The sequence below is a fragment of the Rhinopithecus bieti genome, unplaced genomic scaffold (genome assembly GCF_001698545.2).
Source record: "Rhinopithecus bieti isolate Rb0 unplaced genomic scaffold, ASM169854v2 scaffold_26871, whole genome shotgun sequence".
NCBI lineage: Eukaryota > Metazoa > Chordata > Mammalia > Primates > Cercopithecidae > Rhinopithecus > Rhinopithecus bieti.
In genome coordinates, this window is record NW_016812402.1 from 608882 (window position 1) to 623402 (window position 14521).

Genomic DNA, 14521 nt, shown 5'->3' on the forward strand with positions numbered 1-14521 from the left:
ACTACTATTTGAGTATGAACAAGAAACTTTCGAAAGAAGCTCTTAAAATATTCAAACATCTGGCTGCATGTGGTAGCTCATGTAATCCCAGCACTTGAGGAGGCCAGAGCAGGAGAATGGCTTGATCCTGGAAGTTTGAGACCAGCCTCGGCAACACAGTGAGACCATGTCTCTACAAGGGAAAAAAAAACAACAAAAATAGCCAGGCCTGGTAGTGCACACCTGTAGTTCCAGCTGCTTGAGAGGCTGAAGTGGGAGGATCGCTTGACCCCAGAATTGAGGTTGCAGTGAGCTGTGATTATGCCACTGTACTCCAGCCTGAGCAACAAAGCAAGACCCTATCTCAAAAACAAAACAAAACAAAAATACCTAAAACATCTTATTCAAGTGTATCTGCTGTTATTTATCACTTACACAAAGGAGAAATAAATAGTCTTTCTCTCTTAAAGTACATCTAAATTCATTAAGCTGGCAGCCTATTAAAAAAATGCTTCACTAGGTTTCATTTGTTGTTTTAATGGATTGGAAGTAAAACTGTTTTTATAGGCTATTGATTTCTAGCTCCAAATGAAAACAGTAAATCACACAAAGGTTTTATTTCTGTTGTGGCTGATGAACTATAAAAGGGAAGAAGGGAGTGCTGACATAGACTGGGGCATTCTTTTCAGCTCTCACACTTGGCTTTCTTGGAAGCTGGAAGACAATCTTCATCCCCTTCTGATGGGCGAGGTTTCTTCACTGTAGAAATAATTCCAAAAGCAGTTTTTCTAGTTTCTATAAAACAAACAGGGAAACCATTGTGCTTGAAGTTAAGACATAATTTAAAATGAGGTGGTTTAACATATTACTTTGGCTTACAGCACTAGTAAATGATAAGCCATAATGAACTGCTATGGGTGCTAGTGCCATTTACTGTCATTATCTTTTTTCCCAACATAAACAAATATCAGTATATTATTAACATCTAATTCATTCCCGAAGATTACCTCATGGGTAAAACTGCAGGACAGTGTTATCTCCAGTGGTCTGTCCATGGCATCTTATGTAGCCAGAACCCCGACATAGACATTGGTGTAGCAGATACTTTATATATGATAGACAGACAAATCAAGAGAGCAAACACAGTAATCGAGAGTATGGCTCCCAAGTGGAGCACACGCTTGGCTCGTTTTACAGCACGTACCCTATCTCTCTCATTAGAACATCAAGGCACCTCTGAAGAATCAATTCTATTATATTGCCAACACTAAACAATGGCCTGGCTATGCAAAATGTGTTCAATAAATACTAGCTGAGTTAATGAATAAAATCAAACTCATAAATTTATTGATCTCTTTAAATGGTGACAATGAACAAAGAATTAATAGAAATTATTAAATGCTTAGATTAGGTTGGCAGCAGAGTTCAAAAATTTAACCAATTTCTCCTAGAAACCTACTAATAGGCTAGGTACTGTATCCATATACAGAGGGTATTAAGATGCCTAACAGTCGGTGCTTTTCCCCGTAATACATGCATGTGAGAAGCACAATAAGAGCAAATATAATACGAGTGGAGGCATCCACAAGAATTAACTGCTGGATAAAGCAATGAGGTATTATATAAAGGTGACACTACTCTGAATAGGGTAAATGGAATAAGAAAAAGAGAGGTATTCCTTTACAAAGCCACGGAGAGAAAGGTACGAAGAACCTAGGTAAGACAGTTTAGAGGACAATATGGCTGATGTGAAGGAGGAATATGAAAAAATTAGGAAACAATGAGGCCGGAAGGGTAGCTTATGAAAGGCCATAGTGTCATGAAAATAGACTCCAACTCTGTTCTTAGAAAGGGAAAGGGATTATGGAGAACGAGAGAGATATCCATTAGCTACAAAGGTGGCAGAATCAAAACAACTTGACCAGAAATTTAGCTATGAATTATTTCTTATTTCAAGTAATAAAAATAAAGTCAACTATAAAGTGTTAAGCATTATTTTCCCATTTATCAAGATTAACCTAGTAAATCTACTTTGCCAATTATTTTAAAACACTTTTATTTATAAAAGGGATAAAACTGCTCTCAAGGTTATTAAAATGTCAATATAATGAGAGCCTCAAAACAAAAACTATCAATTATTTCCATTTCACCAAATGAAAATGTCACACTTAATAGCTATTAATTTATATCACTGATTCTCTACCCATATAGTCTAGTCTAAAATCACCTGAAATAAAACATTGTGAAAATCAGCACTTTTAAACAAAATGCATTAATTTCTTTAGTGTCTTTTAAAAATAAATGCATTTCTGTAACAGCAGGAAGTTACATTTGCGTATGCTTTAGTTTACAAAATGTTTTCACATATAGTATTTCCTTTAATCATCTTGCCGAGGAAAATCTAAAGGATTATTTACAAGTGAATAATTTTGTTCACAAGGGGCTAAGGCAGGTGTCCCCAACAGGTTCATTTTGGTCCAGGGGCTGACTGACGACATGAACTTTGTCAATCACAGGCCAAAGACTCTGACCTTAGGCCTCTTTCCTCTATCCTTTCCATACAACCTCCTCAGAATTGCTATTCATTAGTTTCTGGATTTCTGGACCCCCAAGGAACCTAATTCTGATTTCCTGTGGCAAGCCTTCCAAGTTGAAAGCCAACTACTATGTGTCCAAAGTCTTCTGCTTGCCAGGTATCCATGCCTGCACCACTGTCATGATTCCTCTCATCATGAGGTTTCCACACCCTTTAAGGACAGAGTAGACATTTTCCAATAGTGTTTCAGTGCACTGCTGTCCTTCTTAAATGTGGCACTCAGAATGATACAGATGCTGGCTGAGATTTCATAAATAAGAGTATAATAATGAGGCTTTGCATTTCCTTGCCTCAGAATCCTTTATTTATAATATTACTTAAGCTGAATTAGCAATCTTAAGAACACATCATACTACCGTCTCATACTGATCCCAATGGCAACGAAAACCAGGGTAACCATATTTTATCATCTATTTAGGACACTCTTCAGGGAATAGAAGTGCTAATAAGGTCACAGAAACAGCAGGCACAAACTAGAACTGTCCTGGGTACACTGGGGTGAATGGTAATGCCACCTGAAGTTCACAAGTCTTCTTTAAGTTTAGCTCCTATAAAAGCCTGATTTTAGACACAGAAAGACAAACATCACATGTTCTCACTTGTTCATGGGATCTAAAAAACAAAGCAACTGAACTCCTGGAGACAGAAAGTAGAAGGATGGTTGCCAGAGGCTGGGAAGGGTAGTGGGGGGCTGAGGGGAAGGTGAAGATGGTTAATGTGTACAAAAAAAATAAAATGAACAAGACCTAGTATATGACAGCACAATAGGGTGACCATTGTCAATGTAACTTAATTGTATATTTAAAAATAACTAAAAAAGCATAATTGAATTGTTTATAACACAAGACAAACGCTTGAGGGGATGGACACCCCATTTTCCATGATGTGATTATTATGCATTGCATGCCTATATCAAAATATCTCAGTACCCCATAAATATATACACATACTATGTACCCACAAAAAGAAATTCTAAAAAAAAAAATTACATATTATATATTGTATGCTGAATAGTTGAGTTCTTAAAGTCAAATGCAGGACTTCCTATTTTCCTATATATAAAATTATATATGTATTTATATTTTAGTTACTGTTTCCTGTTTAGTCCATTTTGGAACCCCAACTGTTACTCAAAATCTTGATGATAGTTTATTTAAAATAGATCAAAATAATGACAGAACTATGAAAGTGTGAACCAACTGTTCCCTAATTTCAAGAAAATCATCATAAAAAATCTCAATTAATTTGATCACTCCCAAAGCTTATGTGATGAGTTCTAGGCTACATAACACAAAAAACTCAAACTAAAAATGCTGAAACTAAAAGCAAAAATCATCTAATTTATGGCAAGCCAATATAGTAAGCAGTTCTCTCAAGTGGAAATCAGATCAATAAAGCCCAACACACAAGCCCTCAATAACCTAGCTATTCATATGACAAATATTAGTCTATATGTAGCGATCTACTTTGAAGTTTAAAATTCATTTGGGTGATACCAATGAAATTGCTTCTTAACCACTACAACTAGTCCTAAGAATTATAAAGATAAGGAAGACAAAACAGTGATCAAAAGCTTAAGTTGTTTTAATAAAATTTCAATTTCATTTTCCAAAGTTTCAGCATACTTTCAATTTTTAACATCTGATGAATAGGAAATTCAATCAGTGAAAAGGTATGTATACAAAACGTAAGTAAAAAATGTACAGTCTGGCCGGGCATGGTAGCTCATATCTGTAAGCCTACACTTTGGGAGGCTGAGGCAGGAGGATTGCTTGAGCCCAGGAGTTCAATATCAGCCTGGGTAACATAGTGAGACCCTGTCTCTATTTAAAAACAGAAAAAAAAACAACAACAAAAGAAAACAGCTGGGCGCGGTGGCTCAAGCCTGTAATCCCAGCACTTTGGGAGGCCGAGATGGGCAGATCACGAGGTCAGGAGATCGAGACCATCCTGGCTAACACGGTGAAACCCCGTCTCTACTAAAAACTACAAAAAACTAGCCGGGCGAGGTGGCGGGCGCCTGTAGTCCCAGCTACTCGGAGGCTGAGTCAGGAGAATTGCACAACCACGGGNGGGAGAAGAAGGGAGATTAGAAGTCTATCAGAATGTGGGCAGGAGCACACATGTATAGCTGGAGGAACTATTCAATACTCATTTCCATTTCTGTAATGAAAACTATACTCATTCTACAAACTTTAGAAAGTAAAACCTGATGTGAGGGTAAGAAAACACTGATGGCTATGGTTAGAAGAGGTTGAGAAAAGATGACCCCAAAGGAACTCAGGAGGATAGGGCAATAAAAATAGGTATGGCTGTAAAAATGACTTGCTTCTAACATGACCATTCAGTTTGTACTGGAAGAACTTGCTTACCTCCATGGAGAAGTGCTGCTCGGCAGTTGGTGGATACCGCAGCCTTGGCATCACTTTCAGAGAGCCCAAACAGCAAGCCTCTTGGGCGAGCATTAAAGATTTTAACCCGGAGTCAGCCAAGGCCACGAGACTAACACAAACATAACAGAAAGTGCCAGCTAACCTGGTCGTGTTGAGAGGTTAATTCAACAGCAGTTCTTAGTCCAACTGGAACATGCATCTGAGAAAAGACTCATTTAACTCTAAGCTTTTATCATATGAAGTCCCTTGTTCCCTCTTTTCTATCTCAGGATTAATTAAAAAACAGAAGCATAAAGATCTCTATAAGGTCATATAATTTATTTTTGAAGTTATTAATTGGTAAACTTACAGTAAAAGGTTGAGAAAAATACCACGTTCAACTATAATACGGCTTCGAATTCAAAATTTCCTGAAGACAATGTCAACAACTTTTACTCAGAAAAGGATACAGGTTTGCCACGTCATATGGCCCTCTTATTTCTAAAGGCTGAAATAAAATGAACAAAGAGTAGATATGAGAAAACTATTTATAACATTTCAATAACTTACAGCAAATTAATAGAATATTTAAGTATCTAAAAATAAAAAATTACATAAATTTAAGTCCTTATAATTTTGATGGGTTTTATAGTTTTTGAAAATATAAGAGAAGCTTGAAAAGCATTTTGTAAAAGGATAAAAGAAAAACTAATTATATAAACAAAAGTTGAAGCCTAAAGAAAATGGGGATAAATTTTACTGTTTAGCAATTACAATGAGCAAATGCAGTTAAAATAGAAAAAAAAGCAACAAATATTCATTTACTATTTTAATTTATCTCCTAGAAACTGCAAAGTTTTATAACCTGAAAGATGAAAACAAAGTACTTCATGCTAGACTTACCCTTTCTGCAGCACTAGATATAATTACATTCTACAAAATAGAAAGTGATTAATATTAATCTTAGATAAATGCAAAAAAAAGGAGAGCTTCATAATATAAATAGCCAGTAATCACATTTTAACATTTAAGGCTCAAATACCATCTTCTTTTAAAGATAAGGTAAATGATTAAGGTGAAAAAAATGAAAGACTTCATGTCAAACTAAAGGCAATCTGTAATAAAAAACAAAATATGTTTTCCTAACAGATCTTAGTACAGATGAATTAAGTTTAAAAAACAAGAGGAAAAGGTCACATAATCTTAATTCAACTCAGTGAGGACAATTGTTATTCTAGACTTTTCTTTCACAGTATGTAAACTGCAAATTTTATCAAAAGATATGGCTTCCAACACATCTTTTCTCCCTTATATTATTCTTCCCTTGGTATTTTTCTTTCCCTGAAAACTAGCAGAGCTCACTGAAATGGGAGAATCTGTTCCTATGCTTTGAGAACATTCTGCATTAAGGAAAGGAGTCAGTTTGACAATTCCAGTGTACCACTAATAATAAACTGCCAGACGCGAAAAACATCCTAAAATTATAGAACCATACCTTTCCTTTGCAGATTTGCATCAAATTGAGGGCATTGGAAATTGTATACCTTCTCATTGTGGAGTCTTTGATAGCAGGGCTATAAACAAGTTCAAAAGCCAGGCCTCGGTCAATTGCCTTCACAGGAAATAAAGAGAACTGTCAGAGATAAGCATGCACTGGCCTACTTCATTTTCACAGATTCTCTCTTCACCTCCTTCCTCACTCCCTACCACTCACCCCTTACACGTCAAGGTACAGCTTTATGAAAGACAGATTAACACTCAAATGGCACTACCCACAAGGAGAAGAAAGTAAATCTGTGGCTCTACTTGATCAAAAGAGTTTATCTTGGCTGTGGGGAAGCTGACTTTACATAAACAGGAATTATGAAGAGGCTAAGAAGAACAAAGTCCCAATGGGGTGAGAGAGGGGCTATTACTCCATGCACTATCAAAAGGAAAACAGAAATGTACTCCCTACATTTAGAGTAAACTGTATGCAAACATAGTAAACCAAGTAATCTGACCTACGAATGCACAAAGAGACAAAGAAATGAAGAGCTGAAAAAAGCCCAAAGAACCAAGGGTGGGTAGGTCTTTCAGGTAAGTAATTTATTACCTATATGTTGAAGAGAGAATAACAGCCATAGTTAATTGAGAGCTGACTATATGCTAAGAGAGTCTTATATATAATATTTAATCCTTACTATAATATCTTTATAAAGCATTACTGCAAAGACTGCTAATTGCCCAGATATCTGTCCTCTCCTTTTTCTTTAGTAATAAAGCCCCTGGTTTTTCACTGGGCTTATAGCTGCACAGCAAAAAAGATGGAAGTGCCCTTGAAGATTTTGCCCAGCTCACCATACAAGCCTGGCTTTTTTCATGAGAAAAAGAAACTTCTTTATTTAATGTACTCTTACTACATAGGGATCCACAGGTAAGTAGATGAGTGGAAATGAGATTGAAATTAACCACCATACTATTCAGCTTTCCTAATGAGCACCTAAATGTCTTCATCCATTCACAGAAGATATGTTTTAAGCCTACTGCGTGCAAAAGCTGAGATGGTTCCTCCCTTCTAAAAGTTCACAGTTTAGTGGGGGAGACGATCAATAACCACACAAAAATATAAAACTTCAACTGTGTTAAGTGCTATCAAGTAGAAGTTTGGATGTGGGTGAGGAAGAAATTAAGTAGTTAAATAGCAGAGGAAGGTGCATTTTCATAGGGAGGTCAGACTTTTGCATTGGCAAAGTCTCCAAGGTTGCAGCAAGGCAGCACGTAGCGAAGGTCAAATGCTGGAGAAAAATAATGAGGAAGACAGGCTAAAGAGGATGGGAAGGGCCAACTGTGCAGGCCTTTAGAGCTGATGACGAGGATTATTCCTAATGGAGAAAACATCTGAAGGATTTTCAGCATAGAGAGGATAAGCAGATTCTCACCCTTTCAGTGTTTAAGATAGGTAATTTGTCCACATGACTCACAAAGCAACATAAGAAAACAATAAAAAGTACTGTTTGCATCTCCGATCCTATATGCCCTATCCCTTCCTCCAATAATCACTTTTATTAATTTCTTGTGTCTTCCTCCAGAGTTTCTTCATACAACTATAAGCAAATATGAATAGATACTATTTTTCTTTCTTATCCAATTGCAAAAGTCACTTGGGGGGCAGTACTCTTTCGAATGAATAAAGAATGGTAGGCATGTTCTAGGCAGTATGATCCAAGTCTCTGCTTGGCAAATGAGTTTCGATTGCCCAGAGTACGAGTTGAGACTGGCCCAGCTGTGACTCCTGTGGTTTACTCCTGAGCATTTACAGGGAATGGAGAAACTTGTCTTTTTCTAGAACTGGCAGTCTCTCTTGATTTAATTCACTTGCACTTCAAGGCCCCTTCTACTTTTCCTTCCTGAACACAGATTTCCTTAATTCTTCCTCTGGCTTTAAGGCTCCCAGATTTTATTTTAGATTTTCCTGTCTGTCTGATTCTAGTTTGGTTAGAATTTAAATGCTATTTTCCACACTGCAACCTTCCCCTCTCTCATTTTTTGACTTTTCCCCATCTCTAATTCTTTACCTGTGTTGATTATTTCTAGGAATGACATTTGTTAAGATAATATTTCTGTTATAGTTGAACGTGTATCTCATTCTCTCTGCCAAGCTTGTACACTTCTTGAGAGCTAGACTGCCTTTTACATAAAAAGTGTATATTTATATTTTGAGTGAATAAATAGTAGCTTATGGAGAAGATGTCCTGTGATAACGCTGTTCATTATAGACGATCCATCATCAAAGGAACCTCGATGCACCTGGCTAACCAAAAGCCACAGATAAACAGAAACATCCCTTTTAGCCATATTATCAGCCATCTCCTTGGCTATATATTTTACCAAAACTATTAATTAGCTGAAGAGGCTGACCTGTATTTCTTTTCCTTATCCTTCTAGTTGTGGAACTACAATACAAGGCAATAGGATGATGAAGAGGGGAAATAAATGAAAGAGATGAATGATACATAGAGTTGGATGGCTAGATCTCAAAATATTCCTAATTGACTGAATCTAAATTTCTAGACCCTTGTGGGGACCAAATCAAAATAAAACAACTTTTGTAGGGGAAGGGGAGAAAAAAAGGATATTATCAGCATAATTATTTTTTAAGAAAAAAGTTCTGATTTTCATCTTGGTACATGAATCAAGTTTACTTTAAAACTGCTATAGGAATTCTTGAAAAGAAAATTAAAATAATGTGCTATTGAAGGTTGTGAATATTTCTTTCACAGTATCTCATTTTAAATTTTAGATGGATAAAATACAGACTCATTACCTGGGATCTTGCTGTAAGACCATTTTAATGCAAATTGCCTAAAGCTCATCAAATGACTGTTCATAACAGCCTCTTCTTAACAGTGCCTGCCTGATTAGCTTTTGTTCTCATGTCTGACCAAAGGTTCTGGCATGGGTGGGTGATCAGATTTTTTAATAATGAGAAATAATGGTATAAAGATGCTACTAAGGACAGGTGTGTGACAGTTGAATCAAGACACACCGGCACTAAAATTCCAAGTATTAAGCAAAGACTTAGAGAAAGACGAGAAGAAAATAAGGAGCTGATTACTGGGACAATATACTGATTCCCTGTTAATGTCATAAAAATTAGTTCTTTATTCAATTCAAATGAATGACACCCTTTCAGTGTTTAAGATAGGTAATCTGTCCACATGACTCACAAAGCAACATAAGAAAACAATAAAAAGTACTATTTGCATCTCGGATCCTATCTGCCCTATCCCTTCCTCCAATAATCACTTACATGAATTTCTTGTGTCTTCTTCCAGAGTTTCTTCATAAAACTATAAGCAAATATGGACACTATTTTTCTTTCTTATACAAAAGGTAGTCTGCTACGTTCCTGTCCTGACATGAAAGCTTTTCCAAGTCAGCTCATAACTTCCTGTTTTACAGTTGCACAGTATTATATTGTAGAGGTATAGCATGTATTTAACCAAACCTCTACTGATAGCCTTTGGGTGGTTTCAGTGTATCTGTAGAATAACACTGAAGTGGGACTGCTGGTCATAATGGGTTGAATCATGTCCTCATCCACAAAAGATATGTTGAAGCCCTAAACCTCAGTACCTCAGAATGTAATCTTATATTGGGAAAGAGGGTCACTGTAGATGTAATGAGTTAAGATGAAGTCAGAATGGAATAGGGTAGGCCCCTAACCCAATATGACTGGTGTTCTTATAAGACGATGGCCATGTGAAGACACAGAGACAAACAGGGAGAACACACTGAAGACAAAGGCAGAGATTGGAGTTATGTAGCTGCAAGCCCAGGATTACCAAAGATTGCCAGAAAATCACCAAAAGCTAAAAAGAGGCAAGGAAGGTGGTCCTACAGATTTCAGGGGGAACAAGTCCATGCTGACACCTTGATTTCAGACTTCCAGGCTTCAGAACCGTGAGATCATACAGTTTAAAACTGTTGTTTAAATCAGTAAATGTATTTGTAATTTGAAGAGTTGTTGCCAAATTACACACCCTCCACATAGGGATTGTTCCAATTTACACTGTTACAAGCAAAGTATAAGAATGACTGCTTTCTTGCAGCCTTACAACAGAGTGTAGCTCTAATCACACAGGTGATTTTAATTTGAAATCTCTTACTATGATAAATTTAATCATCTTTTCATATGTCTAAGGCCTGTTTGCATTTCCTTTACTGTGAAATGCCTTTTTCATATTCTTAATCCATTTTTTTTGTATTGTTCATCTTTTTTTTTTTAACTTACTAATTTCTAAGCACTCTTTGGTCTTTCTGTGTTAAGGGAGTAAGCTTTTTGCCTATGACATGAGTGAAAATTTTCCGTCAGTTTGTCATCTGTCTTTTAACTTTGTTTCTGGAGTTGTTTGCCGTTGTTGTTGTTGTTGTTTTTGCCACAGAAATTTTTAATACTGGCACTGAATGGACACAGTACTTTACACATTAGATTCATGTGTGATAAAACAAAGTTTACAGAACACTCACATCCAAATCAAGTATTTACAGCATGATTCATGGAACTACCTCACTGCTTTAGATATTACTTACTAAAATCTCTCAGTGGGGAGTAACTGGACCACAAAGACAGAAATGGATTAGGGTAAAGGAAGGGCTGAGGGGAAAACATCAGAGTGTAAAACATATAAGATCCCTAAAATAACTCAATAAGCTTGGAGTCACTGTTAAATGACAATAACATTGAAATGGAAATAACACTGTAAAAAAATCAAAGGGAAAGTAAAGAGATACGTGCGGCTTTAAGATCATCCTTCTTCTCACAACCTGAATTCATAAAGCTCATGTTCTGAAATATGAAATTACTCTGCTTAACAAAGAGTACTGCTGTAAAGTAACTTTAAATAGCATTTCCCAGTAGGAAATGACAGATTTGGAATCAAAGCTTGAGTACAAATCCCTAGTCAACCCCTTGAGAGAGTCATTTAACTGTGTGAACCATGAACTACCTGAGAAAGACTGTATTACCTGCATATGGAGATAATTAATATCTACCCATCCCAAAGCTGCTGGGCCACAGCAGGTATCAAACTGCTCATCATAAAATGCTAAATAATCTGAAGTCATGTGATTATCCAAGAAGAGGAGTGGAATCCAATTTTTTAGAAACACATCTATCACATGATAGAGTTGCAATGACAAGTTACTTAGACTCCAGAAGAGGTTTGTGGGAGATTTTAGAGGAAATTGCATAATTGAAATTATGGTGCCCTAAGCATGCAGTGAAGATGACAAAAGGGAGAAGAGCTGCAAAGTACACAAATGGAGTGTTTGGTATGCTCTAGAGCTCCTGGGCCCTCCTTCACAATCCCAACCTTCCAAGCTGAAGATCCTCACATGGCGTCTGGCCTACTGGTAAAATATGAATGACTTACCTTTCTTATACTGCTTTTCACCACAAGCAAAGAAAAGGGCCCAAATCGTAACAAAATTAAGATCTGTGCTTAATTTAAAGTAATCCTGGCCGAGGCAGGTGGATCACTTGAGGTCAGAAGTTCAAAATCAGCCTGGAAAATATGATGAAACCCCATCTTTACTAAAAATAAAAAAAAATTAGCCAGGTATGGTGGCGGACGTTTGTAATCCCAGATACTTGGGAGGCTGAGACAGGAGAATCGCTTGAACTGAGGAGGCAGAGGCTGTAGTGAGCCGAGATCACACTACTGCACTCCATCCTGGGTGATAAAGCAAGACCCCGTCTCAAAAAAAAAAAAAAAAGTAATCCTTATAAAGTGATCCTTTTAAAGCCAATCTATGAACTTCTCAAGGCCAAAAACAGGTTTATCCTCAAAGCCAAAGGAACATGCAAAGACCAAGACTGAAGACTGAACTATTATCCACACCTACTTACTCCATGTTCTGTGCTCTCACAATGTATACATTTCCACCCTTTGTGTAGACAAACAGCTCCACAGCCAGACTGGATATTGTGTTACAAATAATACGCACATACCTATACCACAACTATTATTTACTCTGAACAATAAGCTGGACCCTGTATGTTTCCAACTTTCTCACTTTAATAAAAAATAGGTGAATAAATTAACAGGGACTAACAGTGAATAAATTCTGCTTCTTGACCAATTCACAGTGCAGCCTACTCCTCTACCAGATGAAGACTAAAAATAATCTTGTGCAGCCTTTCTTTCCACTCCATCATCTAGTTTTTATTAAACAACATATGTAAAATGTTCACACCAGATTTTTTTTAAAGCAGACACTGTGTTAAACTGCATATCCCTCTAACTTGACAAAATTTTTTATTTTCAGAATTCTTAAATTGAAAATGTAGGAATTAAGCCAAAAATGCCCATCAAACAAAAGTAGCTTTCCTGAACTTCCCAATGGAATCAGGGGGTGGGGTGTCCTGGTGTCACTATCTTGAGTGCCACTGTCCTCCTCATGTTGCCCCGCTGCCCCACTTCCCTCACTGTATATACTTCCTGCTGAATGCGGACATCCAGCTAGTGACCAACAACGAGCAGAATTTGGCCACATCCCCTATGCTGTACCCTGAGATGCTAAGCTCAACATGTACTTATTCACTCAACAAACTGTAAGGAGGACTCATTATAGGCAAGACAGTGGAGTACTTTAAAAAGGACCATGACACAGCTAGTGTTCTCTAGAAGCTCACACTCTGGTTTAAACAATAATACAAGTTCCTAAAAACCCCAATTAAAAGCTCTCACCGAAGCAGCCACTGGGAATCTTACCACTGTCGTGAGACATGAGGAATTAAGTGCTGTGCACTGCTGTCCAATCCATGGACTTGGCCTTAGCATCACATGCTAGCTCCTCCCAACCAAGGTCATAGTATCATATGTGGGCTTATTCAGGCAAAGCTGTCTAGAAAATGACCTTCCTAGTTCATTAAGGTGAAGACAAAGGTGAAAAAGTTGTAAGTTCACTAGCAATTTGCTGAGTGGCTATATTGCCCAACTCTGGGGGTGCTACTTCCATAGAAACTGTATTGGCAGTTTGAGGCTAGTAAAAAGGTTAGGCAAACTTCTAAAGACAGAGATTGCTACCTCTGGAGATAAACAATATGTGAGGCCAACAAGATTGTCATAACCTTGAGTACTGTATTAATTTGTGGCTTTTATCATAGGTACCTGGGGCACATCAGAGATCTTCACAGATAACCAATCACAACTTTCCTAATCCTGTGTGACTAAAGAGCTGAATGACTTCTTGCAGTTTTTCATTTCCCCACATTTGACAAACGAGCTGCTGCACAACATAGATTTCCAACTCGAAAATGTGGTGATTCAGGGGTTTTTCACTGTTTACTTATTTATTTATAAGTACTGGCAACACCACAAGGAACCAATGATTTGAGCTTAGCCTATATTGTTATGTTCACTAGTACTGTCAATATTTACCCTAGGCCGGGCATGGTGGCTCACGCCTGTAATACCAGCATTTGGGGAGGCTGAGGTGGGCAGATCACAAGGTTAGGAATTTGAGACCAGCCTGGCCAACATGGTGAAACCCCATCTCTACTAAAAAAAAAAAAAAAAAAAAAAATACAAAAATTAGCCGGACATGGTGGCATGTGCCTGTAATCCCAGCTACTCGGGAGGCTGGGGCAGGAGAATTGCTTGAACCCGGGAGGCGGAGGTTGCAGTGAGCCAAAATCGTGTCACTGTACTCTAGCCCGGGTGACAGAGCAAGACTCTGTATCAAAAAAAAATTTACCCAACAAGAGCTTTCATGTTTTTCCCTTGAAATATATGATTATATATTTTTAGTTTGAGTAGCATATTTTTAGGGGTAGAACATAAGCTAACTTAAATTTTTCCACATTGGGTGGGTCAGGCGTGGTGGCTCGTGCCTGTAAGCTCAGCACTTTGGGAGGCTGAGGTGGGAGGATTGCTTGAGCCCAGGAGTTCAAGACCAGCCTGGGAAACACAGTGAGACCCCAACTTTACAAAACATAAAAAAGTTAGCCAGGGGTGGTGGCATGCACCTGTAGTCCCAATTACTCAGGAGGCTGAAGTAGGAGGATCACTTGACCCCACAAGGTTGA

General features: G+C 37.6%; 1 protein-coding gene across 1 annotated transcript in view; it reads right to left on the minus strand.

Annotated features, from left to right (window-relative positions):
* Positions 1-366: 366 nt before the first annotated feature.
* The window catches only part of RPP30 (ribonuclease P/MRP subunit p30), a 29838-nt gene continuing 15683 nt past the window's right edge, over positions 367-14521 (minus strand). The window contains exons 7-11 of the mRNA XM_017896332.1: positions 6443-6559; positions 5851-5880; positions 5418-5455; positions 4948-5027; positions 367-774 (exon numbers count right to left, since the gene is read on the minus strand). Of these exons, the coding sequence (XP_017751821.1) occupies positions 665-774; positions 4948-5027; positions 5418-5455; positions 5851-5880; positions 6443-6559 (375 nt within the window). The 3' untranslated portion in view covers positions 367-664. The remainder of the gene's footprint in view (positions 775-4947; positions 5028-5417; positions 5456-5850; positions 5881-6442; positions 6560-14521) is intronic.